The sequence below is a fragment of the Lipotes vexillifer genome, unplaced genomic scaffold (assembly GCF_000442215.2).
Source record: "Lipotes vexillifer unplaced genomic scaffold, Lipotes_vexillifer_v1.1 scaffold418, whole genome shotgun sequence".
NCBI lineage: Eukaryota > Metazoa > Chordata > Mammalia > Artiodactyla > Lipotidae > Lipotes > Lipotes vexillifer.
In genome coordinates this window covers 6,427,213-6,450,185 of record NW_006798629.1, presented here as the reverse complement: position 1 = coordinate 6,450,185, position 22,973 = coordinate 6,427,213, and the positions used below count along the sequence as shown (strand labels likewise).

The 22,973-nt window shown below is 45.4% G+C and overlaps 1 protein-coding gene across 1 annotated transcript in view; it reads left to right on the top strand.

Annotated features, from left to right (window-relative positions):
* The first annotated feature begins 4,344 nt into the window (after window positions 1–4,344).
* Window positions 4,345–22,973, top strand: part of BTD (biotinidase) — a 19,342-nt gene continuing 713 nt past the window's right edge. The window contains exons 1-4 of the mRNA XM_007470629.1: window positions 4,345–4,418; window positions 8,783–9,047; window positions 13,536–13,685; window positions 21,860–22,973. The exon at window positions 21,860–22,973 is cut by the window's right edge and continues 1 nt beyond it. Of these exons, the coding sequence (XP_007470691.1) occupies window positions 4,345–4,418; window positions 8,783–9,047; window positions 13,536–13,685; window positions 21,860–22,973 (1,603 nt within the window). The remainder of the gene's footprint in view (window positions 4,419–8,782; window positions 9,048–13,535; window positions 13,686–21,859) is intronic.

Sequence of the window (22,973 nt, the reverse complement as noted above, 5' to 3'; positions counted from 1 at the left end):
CTTGACTGTGCCTCTCCCCAGCAGATACTTCCTGGACCCTCCGCAGGAGAAGGTGGCCTTTGGCATGTTTTCTCTAGTGCTGTGTTTTACCTTAGATTTTTTTGTTGTTTCTTTTACTCTTCCTACTATCATTCATTCTCAGTGTTTCCAGACTATCCTATTAGGGATTGTTCTTTTGACTTGGGGACCACGGTTTCCTAGCTCTAATACCCATTCCATTGTCCTCCACGCTCTGCATGCAGGGCATCCTTACCATCTTGCTGGTCCTGTGATCTGGGTGTTTCAGTCCCGAGCACTGGCAGACAAGAGCACAGAGGTGATGGGACGTGGTGTCATGATGTTTGGCCCACCATGCCCTTAGAGATGTTGTAGCCACCATACATTTAATTCACAAAGAACCTTTGCATTGCCCCCGCTTCTGAGCACATCTTCCCTGAAAAATTTGACCTGTGATTCTAGGGCATCATGTTTTCCATGTGCTGGTTGTGTTTCTCCATGTCCAGTCTTCAGGTCCTCATTCCCTAGAAGGTGCTTCTTCTGATGACTCTAATTGAAGGTAGTCCAACAAAGAAATGGGGGAGAAATTTCCCAAGGGCTTTTTTTTTTTTTGTGGTACGCGGGCCTCTCACTGTTGTGGCCTCTCCCGTTGTGGAGCACAGGCTCCAGACGTGCAGGCTCAGCGGCCATGGCTCACGGGCCCAGCCACTCCACGGCATGCGGGATCTTCCCACCCTGGGGCACGAACCCGTGTCCCCTGCATCGGCAGGCGGACTCTCAACCACTGTGCCACCAGGGAAGCCCTTCCCAAGGGCTTTGAAAGACAGTTCTTTGCTGACACCCATGGAGTCTTATTTCAGAGACCCTGATGATAGTTCTAGAGGACTGAGAAGAGCAGGGTAGCTACAAATGCTCTCACCGTTCTTCTCTCCCAAGACTGACGGACAGCGAGGAAGCCTTCTCTGAGTGCTTTCCTTGCTCCCTTGGCCAAGGTCTACGAACCACAGTTTAAGACTTACTTCCTCAGCAATTCATTTTTGGCTCCCAAAGATTTCAGATAAGCTTTTTTTTTTTTTTTTTTTTTGCGGTACGTGGGCCTCTCACTGTTGTGGCCTCTCCCATTGCGGAGCACAGGCTCAGGACGTGCAGACCCAGCGGCCATGGCTCACGGGCCCAGCCACTCCGCCGCACGCGGGATCCTCCCGGACCGGGGCATGAACCCACGTCCCCTGCATCGGGAGGCAGACTCCCAACCACTGCGCCACCAGGGAAGCCCCAGATAAGCTTTTGAGAAGAAATCTGATACACTTTTGCAGAATATAATTGGAAGATTTTTCAGATTACCTATAAATTTATAATTATAAATAATTATGTTAAAATTTTTAAATTAAAATTTATTTAAATTTATAATATACATTATTTACTTATTCATTTAATTCCTACATATTTCTTTATTCATCTTATGTAATTACCTAATGGAATATCTATCTCTTACCCCTGTTCTAGTCTTTTAAAATCAGGAACCTTATTTAAACAAATGAAAACCAGTAACAGCCTGGTTCTACAGTGATGTTCCTGTCAAGGCAAAGACAAGCACTGAATCCTTTAACCGACCTGGACCAGATTGTTTTGGGGACTTCCCCCCCCCCCAGTTTGAGTATTTAAATACTTTGCTGGTCATTTCCACTAATGTGGTGGGAACACTTTGAAATCTGTCCACATTCTCTCAGCCCTTTTGTTGGAGAAGCACCTGGGAAATAAAGGTGATGGTTCTGACTCATGTCTTTCTTTGACGTGAGGGGAAGATAGTGTCAGATGTACCTGCCTTTACCCTCCAGCCCAGTGGCTCTGCAGGTGACCCCAGGCCAGGAGTATCAGCACCACCATCACCTGGGAACTCATTAGAAAATGCATATTCTAGGGCCCTACCCCAGGTCTGCTGAGTGAAAACTTCTGGGCATGGGGTCCAGGGAACTGCATGTTCAAGCCCTTCAGGTGCCTCAGCGTCAGCGTCCCCGTTTGAGAACCCCTGCTCTGGTCTGACCAACCAGTCTTTCCCTTGTGAGGGTACTTTGAATTTCTGTTGAATTCTGCTGCAGCTGCAATGAAGACACCACAGTGGTGTTTGAAGTTCTGACTGATAAATTACCCCCGTCTTGAACATGTACTGGGAAGGTTGGGCCAGGAGACAGGAGAGTTGCTTTGCATTCTGTTCTCACCACTAAACTAGTCCTGGAGGATTCCCTCTTCATGAAAATGGAATTTTACCATCTGCTTTCATTGCTTAATGTGACAGGAAGATAAAATCAAGCAGTGGATGTTAAAGTGGTTTGAAAACATTAACATGTATCTTAAAATGTAACGTGGCAGCCATATAAAAATTTGTCCCTTTGGATCCTTTACCTCAACTAGATTTCCCTGTGAAGCGTGCTGTGCATCTATTGGGTGGGTTGCATTGCTTTGCACACCCACTCACATCTATGGGGTGCACTGCTGTAAGAAATCACAGCAAATTTAGAACCTGTGAATACAGAAGATGAAATAGGTCCTAGGAACATGGCAAATAAAAAAATAGCTTTCATGAGACCCAAATCTTGGAAAATCAAATGTTGTCTAGTTTTTTCACTGTGAAAGAGTTAGGTGGAGGGCTTCTCTGGTGGCGCAGTGGTTGGGAGTCCGCCTGCCGATGCAGGGGACACGGGTTCGTGCCCCGGTCCGGGAGGATCCCATGTGTCGCGGAGCGGCTGACCCCGTGAGCCATGGCCGCTGGGCCTGCGCGTCCGGAGCCTGTGCTCCGCAGCGGGGGAGGCCGCGGCGGTGAGAGGCCCGCGTACCGCAAAAAAAAAAAAAAAAAAGAGGTGGGGAAAAAAGAGATAGATGAAGTGTTAGGAATGGAAAGGAGGAAAAAACATCCATTTACTTCTTAAGAATGACCCACTCTTGCAGCACTTCAGCGCAAATCCCCACGTGGGTAAGTGGTACTCCGTTGGCCCACAGGGTGGCAGTAGCGGACCTGGGGGGGGTCTCTTCTTTGGAGCAGAGTCTTGTGGGTGCTCTTTTCTGTCTGCACAACAAAGTGAAGAAAAGAGACTTCTTCCATTAAACACCTGTACATTTCAGGGGGAAGTTTTGTCTTAAATTATGAAGGTAATTTCCCATTTGAGGAAAAGAAAGGTGACATATTTAGATTCAAGTGTCACGATTGCTCATTCGGTGTTCTAAGAGAAATTACTCCCGTCACCAGAAAGGCGCCCCAGTCCAAGGCCTGGTCCACGATTACACTTTTGTATGTCACTTGCTTTTTGGAGGTAACAGCTGGAATGTTTTATGATAGTGTTTATTTATTTTTACTTGTTGAAGTTTGCTTTATTTATGGCTGTGTTGGGTCTTCGCTTCTGTGCGAGGGCTTTCTCTAGTTGTGGCAAGCGGGGGCCACTCTTCATCGCGGTGCGCGGGCCTAGCACTATTGCGGCCTCTCTTGTTGCGGCTCACAGGCTGCAGATGTGCAGGCTCAGTAATTGTGGCTCACGGGCCCAGTTGCTCCATGGCATGTGGGATCTTCCCAGATCAGGGCTCGAACCCTTGTCCCCTGCATTGGCAGGCAGACTCTCAACCACTGGGCCACCAGGGAAGCCCCTGGAATGTTTTTAAAAGAAAAATGACAATTTACCAGTTCAGCCAGGAGCTCCTGGTAATTTACTCACTGTTCCATGTAAGTTCAGCCTTGAACCTCAGCATCACCCTCACTCAGTTGCCACCTGACACACCCCCCTGAGGCATCAGGGTCTTGGTGGTGGATGGTTTGCATGAAGCTGTTCAAGCTACAACACTGTGGGACTTTACATTGTTCCAGAGCCGGTCATGGACCAGGTCACTAGACGCAGAGGCAGAGAACAAGAGGCTTTCTGGGAAATAAAGGCCTCTTTGGGGTTTCTTTAAATTCAGATTATGTAAGTTAGATGGAGATGGGCATTTCTCCTGCTTATGTAAAAGGATATAGATAAGGAAACCACAAAACTTATGAGGATGGGTTTAGAACTATTTGGAACTTAACAGTATTTTTCATGGCATCCTGTCAGATACACGTAGAAGTGTATACTGTGCTCGCTCCTAATGACTTAGCTGGTCCCTCAGCTTTGTTCCACAGGATATGACATTTCCTCTGCCAACTTCCCAGTCATGGGGCTGTCATTCTCCTTCACAAGAGTGACAAGATCTTTTATTAAAACGATCAGTATGTCTATATATAAAATTTTAAGTGTATATACCTGCCTCTGAAATTATCTTATTAAGAATACCTTCATAATAATCCTTTCATTTGATTGCAAAAGACACTATTGTAATAGCATGGCTAGGAAGGAAACACAGCTAATTTTCAAGGTGACTCATTTAGCAAGATGGAAAACAAAAGTTCCTTGTGTGTAAAAATATCTAGTGATTGACATGTTACCAAATTTCCACAAAATAGATTTCCATGTAATTTAAGACTTTGATTTTTTTCCCTCATAGATCATAAGAACCCTCCTGACCAGGATTAGTGTCAGGGGAACATGTTTCCTTATGAACTGAGAAGCAGAGGCTTCTGTAGGGCGGTGAGAAGACCAGGATGCTTTTGCATGAAGATGTCACTCCAGCAGTGCTGTCCCCACCACAGCAATGATTTCCTGGCTCAGCTCTCGCTCTGCAGGCAGCGGGGAATTCTGAGCAGAGGAGCGTCTTGATTGACCCAGGCTTTAACCGGATCTCCACAGAGATGAGGCTGGAAGAGGGTGGGGCGCTGTGGGAGCTGCTGGTTATCTCCCTCTGACTTCATTTACTGCCGCCTTCCGTGGTCCCTGGTCCCAGCCCACCGCTCTCCTGGCTGCTTCTTGAACCACCCAAAAGCTCCCACTCGGGCCTTTAGAGCGAGCAGCCCGCTGCCTGGAACCCTCTTCCCCCGGCACCCACAGGCCTCCTCTCGCACCTTCTTCGGACACCGGCTTCTCCTGGAGCCCGTCCTGGTCTAAAACCTGCCCCAACCCACGCCAGGCCCTCCCTGCCCCCTCCCCGTCTTTATGGCTCCTTCTTACTTATTGCCAAATGACACGTTAGGTGCAGTCAGTTGGCAATGACAATGGGGTTAACGTCCCAATAAACCCATCGTGAGTTGAAAATATCATGAGTCAAAAATGCATGTGATACACGCAGCCTCCCGGACGTCCCAGCTCAGCCCCGCCCACCTCACACGTGCTCAGAACACTCACATTAGCCTGCACGTGGGCAGAACCCTCTAACGCAAGGCGTAGTTTATAATAAAGGGTTGACTATTTCACGGAGTTTATGGAATACTGCACTGAAAGGGAAAAACAGAATGGAGTGCGGGTCTGGATGGTTGTCAGTGTATCAGTTGTTCACCCCCGTGACTGGGGGCTGCAGCTGCCCTGCTCAGGATCAGAGAGAGGGTCGTACTGCACGCTGGACCCCCAGGGAAAGTCCACATTCTGAATTCTGAGCACGGTTTCCACTGAACGCATATGGCTTTCGCACCATCGTAAAGTCGAACCATCACGAGTAGGGGGACGATCTGTGTTGATTGTGGCAGTTTCCGCATACATGGGGAGGGTCCACTCGGAAGGGCTAGGCACTTTCACTGCTGGGTCCCTGACGCCTGCACCTCCGTCTGGCACAGGCGGGTATCACGTGGATGTTAAAGTGAGCGCGCTCCCGGCCCTGCTGTCTCCCGCCCCCGCCTCAGTGGAGCTCAGGAAGCAGGATGTGGGAGCACACTGTCACCTCAGTGGTGCCTTCACACTGGGCCCTTCCTGGAGTTTAGACTCCCGTCAAATGCCTACAATGGAAGGAGGTTTGTAGCTAGCTTTTCAGACTGAGCACACATCTCCAGCCACCATTCTGTTTATGGTCCAGGCCCTGCCCTGCTCTGCAGGTGGATCTGTTGCTGGATCGCCAAGAACCTCGTGACTCCCAGGGAGACCCCGGCCCCTCAGCCACTCGGTGAGTGCACCGTCCTGAGCCAGCACTGGGCCACCTGTGCCCTAGCATCCTGTCACCTGCCAGCACCCCCTGCTGCCATCCAGGCCTTTCAAAGCCCCTGCCACGTAGAGAGGGAAAACCAGAACACCACTCTTCAGCAAGGGTGCACTGTGGTGCCTATTTTTATTTTAATGACTCATTCTCTCCTACCTCATTAGGCTTGCTTCTTTCAAGGGGGAATACCTGGCTGAATCTGCATAACCCCTTATTATTGACCTTCCTCTGTTCACGCAGAAATGATTGCCACTCATGGCTCTCCTACCAGGCTCTTTTTGTAAATAATCTAAATTTATTTTCTCAAAATAGAAAGAAAGGGGATATCTTGCTGGTTCCGCAATTTCTTTGTTTTGCTGGACTGCAAGGCCCTGAGATTTTGTTTATTTATTTATTTATGGCTGCCTTGGGTCTTCATTGCTGCACGCGGGCTTCAGTAGTTGTAGCACACGGGCTCAGTAGCTGTGGCACACGGGCTTAGTTGCTCCGCGGCATGTGGGTTCTTCCCAGACCAGGGCTTGAACCCGTGTCCCCTGCATCGGCAGGCGGACTCTCAACTTCTGCGCCACCAGGGAAGCCCAGTCCCTGAGATTTAAATGAATGTTCTTTGTCCCCGCATCAGCGGCATGCAGCTCTTAGCTGAGGAAAGAGGGCCCCGCAAACGCTGCTCTCAGCTCCAGGACCTCCTGACCTGCCCCCGCTGGGTCCTGGTTCATGTGCTCCCCCCCGCACCCGGCCTTGTTTCCCCGCCTCTTAGTGAGGCCATGGCCTTATACTTTAGAAATATTACGAATTTGACTTTGAAGATGAAAGTTTTCCCCTCAAACCACTCTCCATTATCATCATTCTGAATCCAGAGCTGGAATGGGAAACCGATTTTGAGACTTTAAAAATTATTCCTTTCTGGGACATAGAGACTGTCATACAGAGTGAAGGAAGTTAGAAAGAGAGAAACAAATACTGTATGTTAACGCATATATGTGGAACCTAGAAAAATGGTACAGATGAACCGGTTTGAACTGCAGAAATAGAGACACAGATGTAGAGAACAAATGTATGGACACCAAGGGGGGAAAGCGGGGCTGGGGGGATGAATTGGGAGATAGGGATTGACATATATACATTAATAGGTATAAAATAGATACCTAATAAGAACCTGCTGTATAAAAAAATAAAATAAAATTCAAAAAAAATTATTCCTTGCTGGTCTTCAGAGGCAAAATTCAGATAAGAGAGCTTATCAGTTATACTTCCGTTTCTACTCAAAAGCTCATGGCCGCTCACGCAAAGGTGTCTTGATCTGATCTTCCAACACTGCTTACAGTGCCCCAGACTGCGCACCCTGGGGCCTGGCATTTGGATGGAACATTTCTTCCCTGAGGAGAGAAGTGACAGTTTGAGACGGGGCGGGGTTGGGATGGAGAGCGCTGCTCACCCTGAGAAGTATCTGAGTTTGCGGGGAATTTGACTGAGCACCCCGGAGTCCGTGGTCTGCTGCTGAAAATAATTATGGTTGCTTTTGTTTCTGGAACTGTGAGAGAAAAAGAAATTTGTGGCGGCCCGGGGGGGTCTGGTTTTGAAATGCAAACACGGGGGTTCTGAGTCAGACTTGGGCAGGGTGGCATTTTGTCTTTAAAGAGCAGCAATGTGGTTCCTCGATTTGTCTCTGCTGTCTTGACATTTAGTTGGATTCCTGGGCAATTGGTCGGCCCGGGCACATCTCCACAGAGCACGGGGCCTGGCTTTGGCACTGCTTGGCAAGTCTGTGTGCTTGGGGAGGGACTGTGGCTGGGAGGCCAAGCCGATTTTCAAGGCAGAACTGTGTGTAAAAACACCCAGTGACACATAACTTTTAGAAATTAAAATGCCTATTCTTGGGGAAAAAAGGCACACAGAAGTGTCATTGAAAGTTTACTTCTAATCTCTTATGGTAGGAGCTACAAAGCTGAGTATACTTTCTAGAAAATTCTAGTTTATTTTCTAGAAAGTTGCATTTTATTACTGCAAAGGGATTTTATTTCCACATGAGTATGATTTTTTTGAGCAGGAGTTTTGAAGTCCCAGAGACAGAGGTTGAGAAGGTGATGGTGTGCAATGGCAATTCTCAAGTTCAAGGAGGGGGAAAAAGTCATGATTTGATGGGGAGACTTCTTTTTGACTGTCCATAAACTGGCATTTAAGTAGAAGTCAGCAGTTTCTCTGCACCAAGTTAAAGAATGTGGTACTGGGTAAAGGGAGGCTTACGCTTTATATTTGTCACTAACCAAAGAAAGGCAGGGAGAATTGTCATCCATCAGGTTTTTATGGCTAAGATAGCCGAGCTGTATTATTAGGATCACGACAGTCCCAGCTGGTATAGATGGCTGACCTGTAGTATGTTTGTGTGTATTGAGGGCAGGCGGTGGGGTGTGCAGTATGTCACAGAGTTATCTAAAATAATTAGAATAGTTATTATTGCCTGAATCTGAAGTGTGCACCTAGAAGAGTCCTGCTGGGGAAGCAAATCGTGGCAAACATTGGGTCTGTTGTGGAAATGTTCTAAAACCAGACTGTTAACCCAGTGAGCCATTTTCAACGTAACTCACTACGTGTTTGGAGAGAAACACATACCCTCTTATTAGGAACCTGAAACAAAGTCTCTGAGCTGCAGCATCACAGCCGGTGAGTCTGATCGCCGGCATTAATAAATCAGAGCTGCGCAGGCCCAATCTTGGTGGGAATCTGGATTCAGCTGTTTTCTCCTTGCCCCATTGCGTTCTAGGTTGATGGTCTGCATTATGTCTGGAGCCAGCCGTCAGCTCGCTCTTCTGCTCTGCGGCTGTTGCGTGGCTGCCCTGGGGGCCCAGGCCAAGGAGCGCTGCCCGGCGGAGCGTCACCAGGCTGCCCAGTACGTGGCTGCCGTGTACGAGCACCGGTCCATCCTGAGCCCGAACCCGCTGGCCCTCACCAGCCGCAAGCAGGCCTTGGAGCTCATGAACCAGAACCTCGACATCTATGAACAGCAAGTGACGATCGCAGCCCAAAAGGCAAGAAGTGCTCCCGGGTCAGCTTGTTTGCAGAGCAGGGCAGATTAGCCCTGGGTGTTGCATTTCCCCCTGGGAAATCAGCCCGGCCAGTAAAGATGAGCTGAATGAGTCAGTTGGCTGGAGTCCCGCTACTGAGAGGGTGGTCTGCAGCATCAGCAGACCCTCCAGGGTTGGGAGGAGTGCAGAATTTGGGGCCTGCCCTACACTTGCTGAGTCAGAATGTACATTTTAGCAAGATTCCCCAGGTGATGCTTCCCCTCCAGCCTGGGAAGCCCAGGGCCAGGCACATGGCGGTGCCAGAAGAATCACTCGGCTGCTTGTGAACAAATGTGTGTGCCCAGCTTCCACGCCTGCAGAGTCAGCTGGGGAGCGTGCCAGGGCACTGGGATTTTTTAAGGTTCCCGGGTGAATTCAGATGTGCAGAAACATCTGAAAGCCAGCAGGCACGACGGCCTCTCATGCTCTCGGAGGCTTTCAAGGATAACTAAAGTAGTAAGCGGGCCCCAGAGCTGTGTTTGCTGCCTCCCGATGACGTGGGGCTCCTTTCTGGTCCCCGCGCCAGACCCCGAAGCCTGAGAGCTCAGTCCAGACAGAACCCAGCCCAGCGGACAAAGGACGCCGGTGCCGCCTTTGTGAAGGCTTCCTGCGCGGCCCCTTTTCCGCTCCTGCCGGGAAGGGTGGGGCAGACGGGGAGGTGTGGGAGCCAGAAGTCTCTGTAGGAAAATGGCCTGCTGGGAGGGCAGTCTGGCCTTGAGCCCCGGCGGGGGCGGGGGACCTGCCCGGCTGCTTGAGGAAGCCCCGCTCCGCCCTGCCCGGACAGCAGGCGGGCTCCCTGCGAGCGGAACGGCCCGTGTCTGTGAGTTAAGCGGGCAGAACTGTGGTGCCTGCAGGTCCTGCCCCAACAGCCCCCGTCTCTGTTCAGGGTGGTCAGCACTGCCTGGACAACCACTGGCCGTCGCTACGTTTTAAAATGTAACCTGTATTACCTATATATGTTAACACACAAATGTTGGAAGGGCGCTTAAAGGCCCGGTCCAGCTGTTCTGATGGGTGACACTGCTCTTTTTTTCCCAGCCCGACGTCCAGCTTCCCCTGGACGCCTCCAGTGGCCCAGGAATTACTGTCCACTTGAGGACAGTGGGAACTTCTGGAAAGGGCTTCCTTTCCATGAGCAACAATCAGTCTCCCTGTAACTGCCACCCATCGTCCTGTCCTCCTAGCCAAACAGAACAGACTGAATCCCATCCCACACATGCCATCTTTCCCAGATCTGAGATGGCCCCAGCATCTCTCCCAGGCTGTGTCTCTCCAGTCCCATCCACAGTTCCCTGAGGGTTGCGGTTCCAGCCCTGTCCCCCAAGACTTTCTGGGTTACATCGGTGCCCTGAGCTGCATGCGGTTTTGTCGAGGGCAGGGCGGAGGAAACCTGCCACTGTTCTCATTCTAGGTGTTGTCCCCAGAAGGAAAGCTTTTGGCAGCCACACCTTGCTGTGGGTTCATCAGGCGCTTGCTGTCAGCCAAAGCTCCTGAGCCCTTTTCACACAGACACACATGCTGCCATGACTGTCCTGTACTTGTAAGGTTAATTTATTTAATCCGAGAGCAAAGCCTCACATTTATGCCATTAAATTTCATCCTGGTGGGCTATTTGGGGATCTTTACTGACAGACATCCTGCATATCTGTTACCTTCACGTCATTCACACTTCTGGGACATACCTCATTTGTGTCTGCACTGAAGCCGGTGTAAAAACATCCCAGCCCGTGCCCGCAGGCCTCCTCCTGACACAGGTCCGTTCTCTGCATGGAGGTGTTGACTTGCAGGCAGCTGAAATGTCACCCCCTTCTTCATCCTGTCCACAAGACCATGCTAAGACACTTGGCAGATGCCATACTGAAACCCAGAGACTGTGACTGCAGATTTCCCCTGCATTTTAATCACCTGCCCCCAAATGAAACATATGTTTTTCTTGAACCCATGCTGCCAGCAGGCATCATTCCTTCTCTGTTTGTGGTCCAGGAGCAGGTACAAAGCTGTTGATCCAGTTATTTTTTAGGGCTTACAGACATCTCAGCTCCCCTACGTGGTTATATGTGTTAAAGTAACCTCTAACACAGGTTGATGCCATGCATGTGTCAAAGTTTTATATCAAACTTGCTATAAGGGCAGAGGTTCCTGCAGGCCAATTAAATGAGTTCTCGCTTGAGTTCTCTCATTTACAGGGAAGAAAAGGAGCTGCGCTTAAAGATATTAGGCTGGGTGGTCAGCTGGGTTGGCACCCGGAATTCCCCAGGAGTTCTTGAGCTCACTGGTCTGTCAGAAAATTGCTCAAGCCCTTTATCAGGAATGCAGATTCCTTCCTAGAATGGATGAGTAATCACATCAGACCCAAAATTCTGTCCCGGCTCAAGTCTGAGTCCTCATTCTGGGCAGATGTATATTCAGGAAATGCAGTTTAATTTGAATATTAATCTAATATGTATCCATAACTGTTAATGTCCATAGGAAACCATTCAGTGCTTTCAAAGTTGTGTTTTTAATAAAGGAAAACATGGGTCCAAGTATAATTTTCAAAAAGCTAGAAACATGACTCTTACACATAGAGAAGAATGGACATGTGTCAAAGCTCTTATTTAACTCATTAATTAACTCAGGAACCAGTAAGATGGTAAAGCTGGTTCAAAAGATAACTTGAGGAACAGATGTGAGTGTATCCATCAGTCAAATGAATGTTGAAATGAATCTGCTAATAGATACAAAACAGGCTAATGTCGTACAGGGCAATAAAACTGTCATGTTTAGGGTGTTTTATTAAATAGCAAAGTCAAACAGTGATACATTCACTAGATGAATAATCCTCGAGTGTGCTTGTCAGTACCCTGGTATATTGTAGAAAGATATACGTATACAAAGAATGTATACATAAATTCTTCGTCTTGCTTTATTTCCAAGTTTGTGATCATTTTTCTTTCTAATGTGCAATAAGATGACCAGCCTCGTATTCTGCTGGAGGGAGTGTACATTGCTGTAAGCTTTCTGGAAAGCTACTTGGCAACGTATATTAAGAATTTAAAATTTTTCATACGCTTGACTCAGTATTTTCACTTATAAGGCTTTATTCTAAAGAAATAATCAGAGCTCCAATCAAAGATTTGTGTACAACGCTCATTCAAGAAGTGTTTTGAGCACCCTGTACACAGATGGTCACCACAGTTTTTTTATTACAAAAAGTTGGGAACAATTCAAATGCCCAATAACAGAGGATAAACTGTGGTGTTCTCTTAAATATAATCCAGCATATAATACAAGCGATATTTCTGAAGGTGTCTTTATAGTCTTGATGCTCTGTAGTGAGAGAGTTAAGATGGAAAACCGTATGTTTATTATTGTCTCAATTATACACGCACACACCTATACAGAGAGGGGGAAAAAATGAAAAGAGGCAAGATGTTAACAATAAGTATCTTCATGATATAGGATTATGAATTCTTCCTTTATGTTGTGTTTTCCAAATTTTCTACACTTAAACTTTTGAAAATTTTTTTATAACCAGGAAAAAAATTGTAAGGAGTTTGCAGTGCATTTCAGAAATAGTGACTCAAATTGCCTGTGATTTTAGATTATTCATGCCTGCTCTGCTATCCTCCTCCACCTTTCACTGTGGGGTGATGCTGCTCAAGACTTAACATTTTCAGCCGAGCAAGTGCAGAGCTGTAGCCGAAGGGGCCCTGGCACTGGGAGCTGAGGGCTGTCCTGTTTGTTTGGGTTTCCTCAGGTTGCTGCCACTGTCACAGAGAGCCTCGGGCTGTCACAGGCAAGGACCCCCAGTGTCTCCAGGTGTGGGAGAAGGCCTGTAGGGCGGTCAGGGCTCTGATGGGAGTCTCCTAACTCCCAATGGGAGAAATGCAATTTAGAGCAAGTCCTGGTTCCTATGCTGAAATCAATGCACTTGACTTTCACCCACCAGCCCACTGGGGCCCATTAGAATCACGTGAGGACCTGTTGCCGGGACCCCACCCACAGTTGATTGAAGCAGACTTTTTAGGGATGGGCCCAAGCATCACTGCTGAGCAAAGATTGTGTTTTCAGAAGTCCCCTGTCTGATTTAGAAGCACAATGAAGGTTGAAAACCACCCACCGGACTAGAGGTAGCACATCTGCTAAGCCTGATACTCAGGCCTGTTATAGTCACCGCTCCATCTCCCATGGCACCGCCACCAACTCCAAACCCCTCCAAACCCACTTGTAACCTTCTTCCCTGGCCAGCCCTCAGTGTGGTGCTGGTCCCTAGAAGACTTGGTCTCTCTTCCCTCAGAGTTAGGCCAAGTGAGACGGCTCCCCCAAGGCTCAGATCCCTGCCGAGCCCAGCTACCACGTCTGGACCTCTGTGGTTCCTGGTTCAGAGCAGCTGCAGGGCGGCTGTCAGAGGAATGAAGGGGTGCTTCCCGTTATCTGTTAACAGACTATTTCTGATGTTTTGACTTGCAGGGTGTACAGATTATAGTGTTTCCAGAAGATGGCATCCATGGATTCAACTTTACAAGAACATCCATTTACCCGTTTTTGGACTTCATGCCTTCTCCCCACTTGGTCAGGTGGAACCCATGCCTGGAGCCCCACCGATTCCATGACACGGAAGTATGTAAGGGGACCAGCCTTCCTCCTCAGGAGGTGGGAGGCTCACGGAGATGAACCAAGCCAGGGGCCAAGAGCCAGGACATGTTGAATGAGAGTGACAGGAGCCCTCAGGGGCCTGAGAACCAAACCCGAGCTCCTGTGCCAGTCATTCGCTTAAAAATGTCCGCTATTATGAGGCATTTACTCATCTGTGGATCGTTCTATTTGTTAATCACACAAGAAATGCATGAATATATGCTTCTACAACTAATCAAAGTTAATAAAATGAAAGCCCACCTTCACCACACCCCATCCCTCGTCCACCTCCCTTTCTAGACAAACTGCCGTCAGTGCATCCACCTATATTCTTTTCTATGCATCTCATAGATACTGACATCTTTATTTTTTAATTTTATTATTTTACTGAAGTGCAGTTGATTTACAGTGTTGTGTTAATTTCTGCTGTACAGCAAAGTGACTCAGTTATACTTACATATATTCACTATTTTTTATATTCTTTTTTTCCATTATGGTTTATCACAGGATATTGAATATGGTTCCCTGTGCTGTACAGTAGGACCTTGTTTATCTATTTTATATATAGTAGTTGGCATCTGCTAATTCTAAACTCTCAATTCATCCCTCCCCAGCCCCCCTTGGCAACCAGAAGTCTGTTCTTTATATCTGTGAGTCTCTTTCTGTTTCATAGATAAGTTCATTTGTGTATATTTTAGATTCCACATATAAATGATGTCCAAGGTATTTGTCTTTCTCTTTCTGACTTAACGTCACTTAGTGTGATAATCTCTAAGTCCATCCATGTTGCTGCAAATGGCATTATTTCATTCTTTTTATGGTTGAGTGGTATTCCATTGTGTGTATGTATATGTGTATATATCTATACACACATACCACATTTTCTTTATCCATTCATCTGTCGATGGACATGTAGATTGTTTCCATGTCTTGGCTACTGTGAATGGTCTGCTGTGAACACAGGGATGCATGTTTCTTTTTGAATTATAGTTTTGTCTGGTTATATTCCCAGGAATGGGGTTGCTAGATCATGTGGTAGTTCTGTTTTTAGTTTTTTGAGGAACCTCCACACTGATTTCCACAGTGGCTGCACCAATTTACATTCCCACTAACAGTGTAAGAGGGTTCCTTTTCCTCCACACTCTCTCCTGCATTTGTTATTTGTAGACTTTTTAATGGTGGCCATTCTGACCGGTGTGAGGTGCTACCTCATTGTAGTCTTGATTTGCATTTCTCTAATAACTAGAAATGTTGAGCATCTTTTGATGAGCCTGTTGGCCATCTGTATGTCTTCTTTGGAGAAATGTCTGTTTAGGTCTTCTGCCCATTTTTCGATTGGGTTGTTTTTTTGTTGTTGAGTTGTGTGAGCTGTTTGTATATGTTGGAAATTGAGCCCTTGTCAGTCGCATCATTTGCAAATATTTTATCCTCGTCTGTAGGTTGTCTTCTCGTTTTGTTTATGGTTTCCTTTGCTGTAGAAAAGCTTATAAAGTTTGAATAGGTCCCATTTGTTTATTTTTGCTTATATTTCTGTTGCCTTGGGAGATGGACCTAAGAAAAGAGTGGTACAATTTCTATCAGAGAATGTTTTGCCTATGTTCTCTTTTAGGAGTTTTATGGTGTCATGTCTTATATTTAAGTCTTTAAGCCATTTTGAGTTAATTTTTGTGTATGGTGTGAGGATGTGTTCTAACTTCACTGATTTACATGTGGCTGTCCAGCTTTCTTAACACCACTTGCTGAAGAGACTGTCTTTTTTCCATTGTATATTCCTGCCTCCTTTGTCAAAGATTAATTGCCTGTAGGTGTGTCGGTCTGTTTCTGGGCTCTTGATTCTGTACCATTGATCTGTGTGTCTGTTTTTGTGCCAATACCATGCCGTTTGGATTACTGTAGCTTTGTAGTATTGTCTGAAGTCTGGGAGAGTTATGCCTCCAGCTTTGTTCTTTTTCCTCAGGATTGCTTTGGCAATTCTGGGCCTTTTTTGGTTCCATATAAATTTTAGGATTATCTGTTCTAGTTCTGTGAAAAAATGTCATGGGTAATTTGATAGGGATTACATTAAATCTGTGGATTGCTTTGGGTGGTATGGCCATTTTAGCAATATTAATTCTTCCAATCCAAGAGCATGGGATATCTTTCCATTTCTTTATTTTTTTAAATTATTTTTAAAAAATTAATTTATTTATTTTTGGCTGTGTTTGGTCTTTGTTGCCGCACATGGGCTTTCTCTAGTGGCGAGCGGGGGCTACTCTTCGTCATGGTGCACAGGCTTCTCATTGTAGTGGCTTCTCTTGTTGCAGAGCAAGGGCTCTAGGCGTGCAGGCTTCAGTAGTTGCAGCTCATGGGCTCAGTAGTTGTGGCTTGCAGGCTCTAGAGCGCAGGCTCAGTAGTTGTGGCTCACGGGCTTAGTTGCTCTGCAGTGTGTGGGATCTTCCCGGACCAGGGCTCGAACCTATGTCTCCTGCATTGGCAGGTGGATTCTTAACCACTGCGCCACCTGGGAAGTCCCTCCATTTCTTTAAATCATCTTCAATTTCCTTTATTAATGTTTTATAGTTCTCAGCATATAAGTCTTTCACCTCCTTGGTCAGGTTTACTCCTAAGTTTTGGGATTTTTTTTGATGCACTTTTAAAAGGGATTTTTTTTTTACATTCCCTTTCTGATAATTTATTTTTAGTGTACAGAAATGCAACTGATTTCTGTATGTTAATCTTGTATCCTGCTACCTGGCTGAATTCATTTATCAGTTCTAGTAGTTTTTGTGTGGAGTCTTTAGTGTTACTATAGACTATATATATATATATAGTATCATGTCATCTGCACATAATGACAGTTTTACCTCTTACCTTCCAATTCAGATACTTTTTATTTCTTTTTCCTGTCTGATTGCTGTGGCTAGGACTTCCAGTACTATGTTGAATACAGGTGGTGAGAGTGGGCATCCTTGTCTTGTTCCAGATTTTAGCAGGAAGGCTTTCAGCTTTTCACCTTTGAGTATTATATTGGCTGTGGGTTTGTCATAAAAAACTTTTATTATGTTGAGATATGTTCCCTCTATACCAACTTTGGTGAGAGTTTTTTTCATGAATGGATGTTGAATTTTATCAAATGCTCTTTCTGCATCTATTGAGATGATCATGTGTTTTTTGTCTTTTGTTGATGTATCACGTTGATTTGCATATACTGAACCATCCTTGTGACCCTGGGATGAAGCTAAATTGGTTGTGGTGCATGATCTGTTTTATGTTTTGTTGGATTCAGTTTGATAATATTTTGCTGAGAATTTTTGCATCTATATTCCTCAAAGATAATGGCCTGTAATTTTCTTACTTGGTAGTGGCTTCATCTGGTTTCGGTATCAGGGTGATGGTGGCTTCATAGAATGTCTTTGTGAATGGCCCCTCCTCTTCAATCTTTTAGAATAGTTTGAGAAGGATCAGTATAAGTTATTTTTTGTATGTTTGGCAGAATTCCCCAGTGAAGCCATCTGGTCCTGGACTTTTGTTTGTAGGAAGTTTTCTTTTCTTTTTTTTTTTATTACAGATTCTATTTCACTTGTAGTGATCAGTCTGTTCAGATTATCTGTTTCTTCTTGATTCAGTTTTGGTGGGCTGTATGATTCTAGAAACTTGTCCATTTCTTCTAAGTTGTCCAATTTGTTGCTGTATAACTGTTCATAGTATTCTCTTATGGTTTTCTGTATTTCAGCAGTATTGATTGTTATTTCTCCTTTTTCATTTCGTATTTTGTTTATTTGGGTCCCCTTTCTTTTCTTCTTGGTGACCCTGAGCAGAGGTTTGTTGATTTTGTTTACCCTTTCAAAGAACCAGCTCTTGGTTTTATTGATTTTTTCCTATTGTTTTTTAATCTCCATTTTATTCATTTCCTCTTGATCTTTATTATTTCCTTCCTTCTGCTGACTTTAGGTTTTGTTTGCCCTTCTTTTTCTAATTCTTTTAGGTGGTAGGTTAGGTTGTTTGAGATTGTTCTTGTTTATTGAGGAAGGCCTGTATCACTATGAACTTCTCTCTAAGAACTGCTTTTGCTGCATCCCATAGATTTTGTATGGTTGTGTTTTCACTGTCATTTGCCTCAAGGTATTTTTTAATCTTTGACTTCATTGTTGACCCATTGGTTTTTTAGTAGCATGTTGTTTAGTCTCCATGTAATTGTTTTTTTCTCATTTTTTTTTCTGTGGTTGATTTCTAGTTTCATGACATTGTGGTCAGAAAAGATGCTTGAAATAACTTCTTTCCTCTTAAATTTGTTGAGGCTTATTTTGTGCCCTAGTATGTGGTCAGTCCTAGAGAGTGTTCCATGTGCACTTGAAAAGAATGCTTTTTTTAAAAAAATTTAATATCCTGAAAATATCAATTAAGTCCAGCTGTTCAGTTGTATCACTTAGAATCTCTGTTGCCATTATTGATTTTCTGTCTAGAAGATCTGTCCATTGATGTGAGTGGGGTGTTAAAATCTCCTATTATTGTGCTCCTGTCAGTTTCTCCCTTTATGTCTGTATTTGTTTTATGTATTTGGCTGCTCCTGTATTGGGTGCATATATGTTGATGAGTGTAATATCTTCTTCTTGTATTGATCCTTTTGTCATTATATAGAGTCCTTCTTTATCTTTCTTTATGGCCCTTGTTTTAAAATCTGTTTTGTCTGATATGAGTATTGTGACCCTTGTTTTCCTGTCATTTCTGTCTGCATGAAATATTTTTCCACCCCCTCACTTTCAACCTGTGTGTGTCCTTTGCCCTAGTGAGTCTCTTGTAAGCAGCATATTGTAGGCTCTTGTTTTTTAACCCAGTCTTCCACTCTGTGTCTTTTGATTGGAGCATTTAGTCCACTGACATTTAAGGTAATTGTTGATAGATATGTATTTATTGCCACTTGAGAACTTGTTTTCTACTTGATTTTTTAATTTCTTCTTTGCTCTTTTTTCTTTTTCCTTTTGCGGTTTGATGATTTTCTTTTGTATTATGCTTATGTTCTCTTCTTTTTGGTTTTTGTGAATATACTGTATGTTTTTGATTTGTGGTTACCCTGTATTTCAAGCACATTAACCCCTTCCCATACCTAATTGCTTTACACTGGTAGTCATATAGACTGAAACATGTTCTAGAAAAATAACCTACGTTTTCATACTCTCCTCTTTCACATTTTATGATTTTAATTATTTTATGATTTTACACCTTCATATTCATCTGTTTGCTGTTCACTGTGGTTATCATTGCTTTCACAGAATTTTTTTTAATCTGTGTACTGGCTTATTTAAGTGATTTATTTTCCAATTGTGATTTTCCTCTTTCCTATAGATTCCTTCTTCTTTTCTATTTAGAGAAGACCTTTCAATATTTCCCTTTGATAGGTTTACTACTGCTGTATTCTTTTAGCTTTTGCTTGTCTGGGAAAGTCTTTCTCTCTCCTTCTATTCTAAATGATAATCTTGCTAGGTAGAGTATCCTAGGTTGCAGCTTAGCATAGAGTATCCTAGGTTGCAGCTTAGCATAGAGTATCCTAGGTTGCAGCTTGCCACTCCCTTCTGGCCTGCAGCTTTTCTGTAGAGAAATCAGCTGGTAGCCTTTTAGGGGTTCCCTTGTAAGGAACTCTTTGTTTTTCTCTTGCTGCCTTTAGAATCCTCTATCTTTAACTTTTGCCATTTTAATTATAGTATGTCTTGGTTTAGGTCTGTTTTGGTTCACCTTGTTTGGGACCCTCTGTGCTTCCTGTACCTGGATATCTGTTTCTTTCTTTAGGTTTGGGAAGTTTTCAGCCATAATTTCTTCAAATACATTTTTGATCCCCTTTTCTCTTTCTTTTCCTCTAGAATCCCTATTATGTGTAGATTGGCATGTTTTACATTACTCCATAGGTCTTTGATATTGCTTTCATTTTTTTAATTTGGCTTTCTGTCTGCTGTTCTGATTGGGTGATTTCCATTATTCTACCTTCTGGATCATTTACTTGCTCTTCTGTATTATTCAATCTGCTGTTCATTGCCTTTAGCTCAGCTTTTGTCTGGGCAAATGAGTTTTCTAATTTTTCTTAGCTCCTCTTTATAGTTTCTAGTTCCTTTTTACAGTAATCTGCATTTCTATCAATAGTCCTTCTTAATTCCTTTAGTATTTTCATTATCTCCTTTTTGAACTTGGTGTCTGTTAAAGAGATCTGTTTCATTGCTTGTTCTTTCAGGGGAATTCTCTTGATCTTTTAATTGGGAGTGGCTCCTCTGCTTCTTTATTTTACTTATGTTTCTCTTACTCTGTGAGTTTGGGAGAAACAATTATCTACTGTGGTCCTGGAAGGCTATTTTTATGTGGGAGTGTCCCTGTGTAGCCTGTGTGGGTTTAATATTTTTTGGTATGAGGGCTGTTTTCACTATGAATGCCTGCGACCTCTTTCCTCAGTGTGTGCTGGCCGTTATGCCCTTGATAGGAGGTGTGGTGGTGTTGTGGTGACCAGAGCCTGCACTGGGTATTGAGCAGGGTCTGCTCCCTAGTTGTTTGAGTAGAAGCCCCTAGGATCCATTGCTGAGCTGGGTTACGAAGTAGGCAGGATTGGAGCGCTCCCACTGGGAGAGAATCCACTGAATATTCCTCTGCCAGAGCTGTTCACCCGTAAGGGTGCTCTGTGGTGTCACCTGTTGTATGCTTACAAAGTACACTGTTGTTGGCACCGCCTTCAGCCCCATCTCAACCTTGGGAATGCTGGCAGTCAGCCCTGATGTCCCTCAGGCATTGTTTTCACAAGGCTACCAGTGCAAATCCATTGAAGTCAGGTACCAAGACTGCAGTAATCACGCACCTGGACCTGCTGTGGGAGCTATGGAAGGAGCCCAGACCCTGGCCCAGCCTCTATGTACATGCACCCACAAAGCCCACAGATGCTAAGGCCAGTCCTGTCCCAGCCACAGGAACACCCATTGTCCACTTGGGTGTCCCTCAGGTGCTGAGTTTACAAAGCAGGCCCCAGTAGGGTAAATCTGCACAGCCACAGGGAGAGGGCTCAGATTTCAGCCCTACCTCTGCATGTGGGCAACCCACTAGCGCGCTCCCAGAGCTCGTAGAGGAGCGCATGGGGAAAGAGGCTGCTGTGGTGGGCCCCACCCCTCGCTTTGCTGACATGCGTGTTGACAATGGGGTTTCAATGGCGGCGCACACCTGCCATGAGCATGCCGAAAGTGAGGCTACTATGGCAGGCTCGCCCCTCCCTTCTGTGCTCCTTAACAAAGGCTCTTCGCTTCTATGGAGGGCCCGGGCTTCCTCCATGTATACCGCTGGTTGCAGCCCGTACCACACTCCAGCCCCTTCAGGCCAACTGCAGTGCTCTCCCCAGGTCTGTCCTCTGAAGCCCAAGTTTCAGCACCCAGCCCCAGCACGTACCAGTGGATGTGCGTCTCAGGCTGAGGAGCGCAGGGCAGTGGCCTGGCTGATCCTCCTCTCCAGTGAAGGGGCTTCCCAGAGTGTGGGAACCTTTTCTCTTTCACAGCTACCTCCCAGGCGCAAAAGTCCTGTCCCAATTCCTTTTTTTTTCCCACTCTACCCAGTTGTGTGGAGATCCTTCTTGCGATTTTGGGTGTTGGAGATATTCTGCCAGGGTTCAGTAGGTATTTTGTGAGAATTGTTCCAGATGTAGATGTATTTTTGATGTATTTGTGGGAGGAGGTAAGCTCCATGTCCTTCTGCTCCACCATATTGATTGGAGCCCCCCCAAGATAAGCACTTTTAAAAATTATTTTTTAAAGAGCACCAAGTTTTCCCTTTAAAAGATTTTGATTGCACTTTGCATCCCCAGTAATAGTGCATGAGTGCCTGTTTGCCCATCCTTTGGTCAATGCAAGATAGAATAGTCTTTTTAATTTTTGCCAATCTTACAGAGGTGAAAAATGATATCTCATTATCATTTTAATTTGTATCTCCTTACTACTAATGAGACTGAGCATCTTGTCAATGTTTGTTGGCCATTTGTATTTGTTCATCTATGAACCACCTGTTCATATCCTTTGCACGTTTTCATTAGTGGTTACTTTTTTCTTATTGATTTATGATAGCTATTTATATATTATTGATACAATACAGGTGCTATTTTAAAATTGTAAGAAAAAGACAGGGTTTAAAAATTTCCTTTATTTACACTTTTTTTTTCCCTCTAGGTCCTCCAGCGCCTGAGTTGTATGGCTGTCAAGGGAGAGATGTTCCTGGTGGCCAATCTTGGGACAAAGCAGCCTTGTCACAGCAGTGACCCAGGGTGCCCAAATGATGGCAGATACCAGTATAACACGAACGTGGTGTTCAGCAGTAATGGAACCCTGGTTGACAGCTACCGCAAACAAAACCTCTACTTTGAAGCAGCGTTCAATACCCCCCTGGAAGTGGATCGCATCACCTTTGATACCCCCTTTGCTGGCAAGTTTGGCATCTTCACTTGCTTTGACATATTGTTCTTCGACCCTGCTGTCAGGCTCCTCAGAGACTCGGAGGTGAAGCATGTCGTGTATCCGACCGCCTGGATGAACCAGCTCCCACTCTTGGCAGCCATTCAGATTCAGAGAGGTTTCGCCATCGCCTTTGGTGTCAACTTTCTGGCTGCGAACATTCACCATCCATCTCTGGGGATGACGGGAAGTGGCATACACACCCCTCTGAAGTCCTTTTGGCACCATGACATGGAAAGCCCCGAAGGTCACCTTATAATTGCTCAGGTAGCCAAAAATCCACAGGGTCTCATTGGCACAGGGAATGCCACAGGGAAAATGGACCCATCCCATAGTAAGTTTTTAAAAATATTGGCAGGGGATCCATACTCTGAGAAGGATGCTCTGGACGTCCACTGTGATGGAGCCCCCAAATGGAACACGAATGCCCCTCCTACATTTAACTCTGAGATGATGTATGACAATTTCACCCTGGTTCCCGTGTGGGGCAAGGAAGGCTACCTCCAAGTCTGTGCAAATAGCCTTTGTTGTCATTTGCTTTACCAAAGGCCCACTCTGTCCAAGGAGCTGTATGCCCTGGGGGTCTTTGATGGCCTTCACACTGTGCACGGCACTTACTACGTTCAAGTCTGTGCCCTGGTCAAGTGTGGCGGTCTTGGCTTTGAAACCTGTGGGCAGGAGGTCACAGAGGCTGCGGGGATATTTGAGTTTCACCTGTGGGGGAACTTCAGTACCTCCTATATCTTTCCAATGCTTCTGACCTCAGGGATGACCCTGGAAACCCCTGACCAGCTGGGCTGGGAGAATGATCACTATTTCCTGAGGAAGAGCG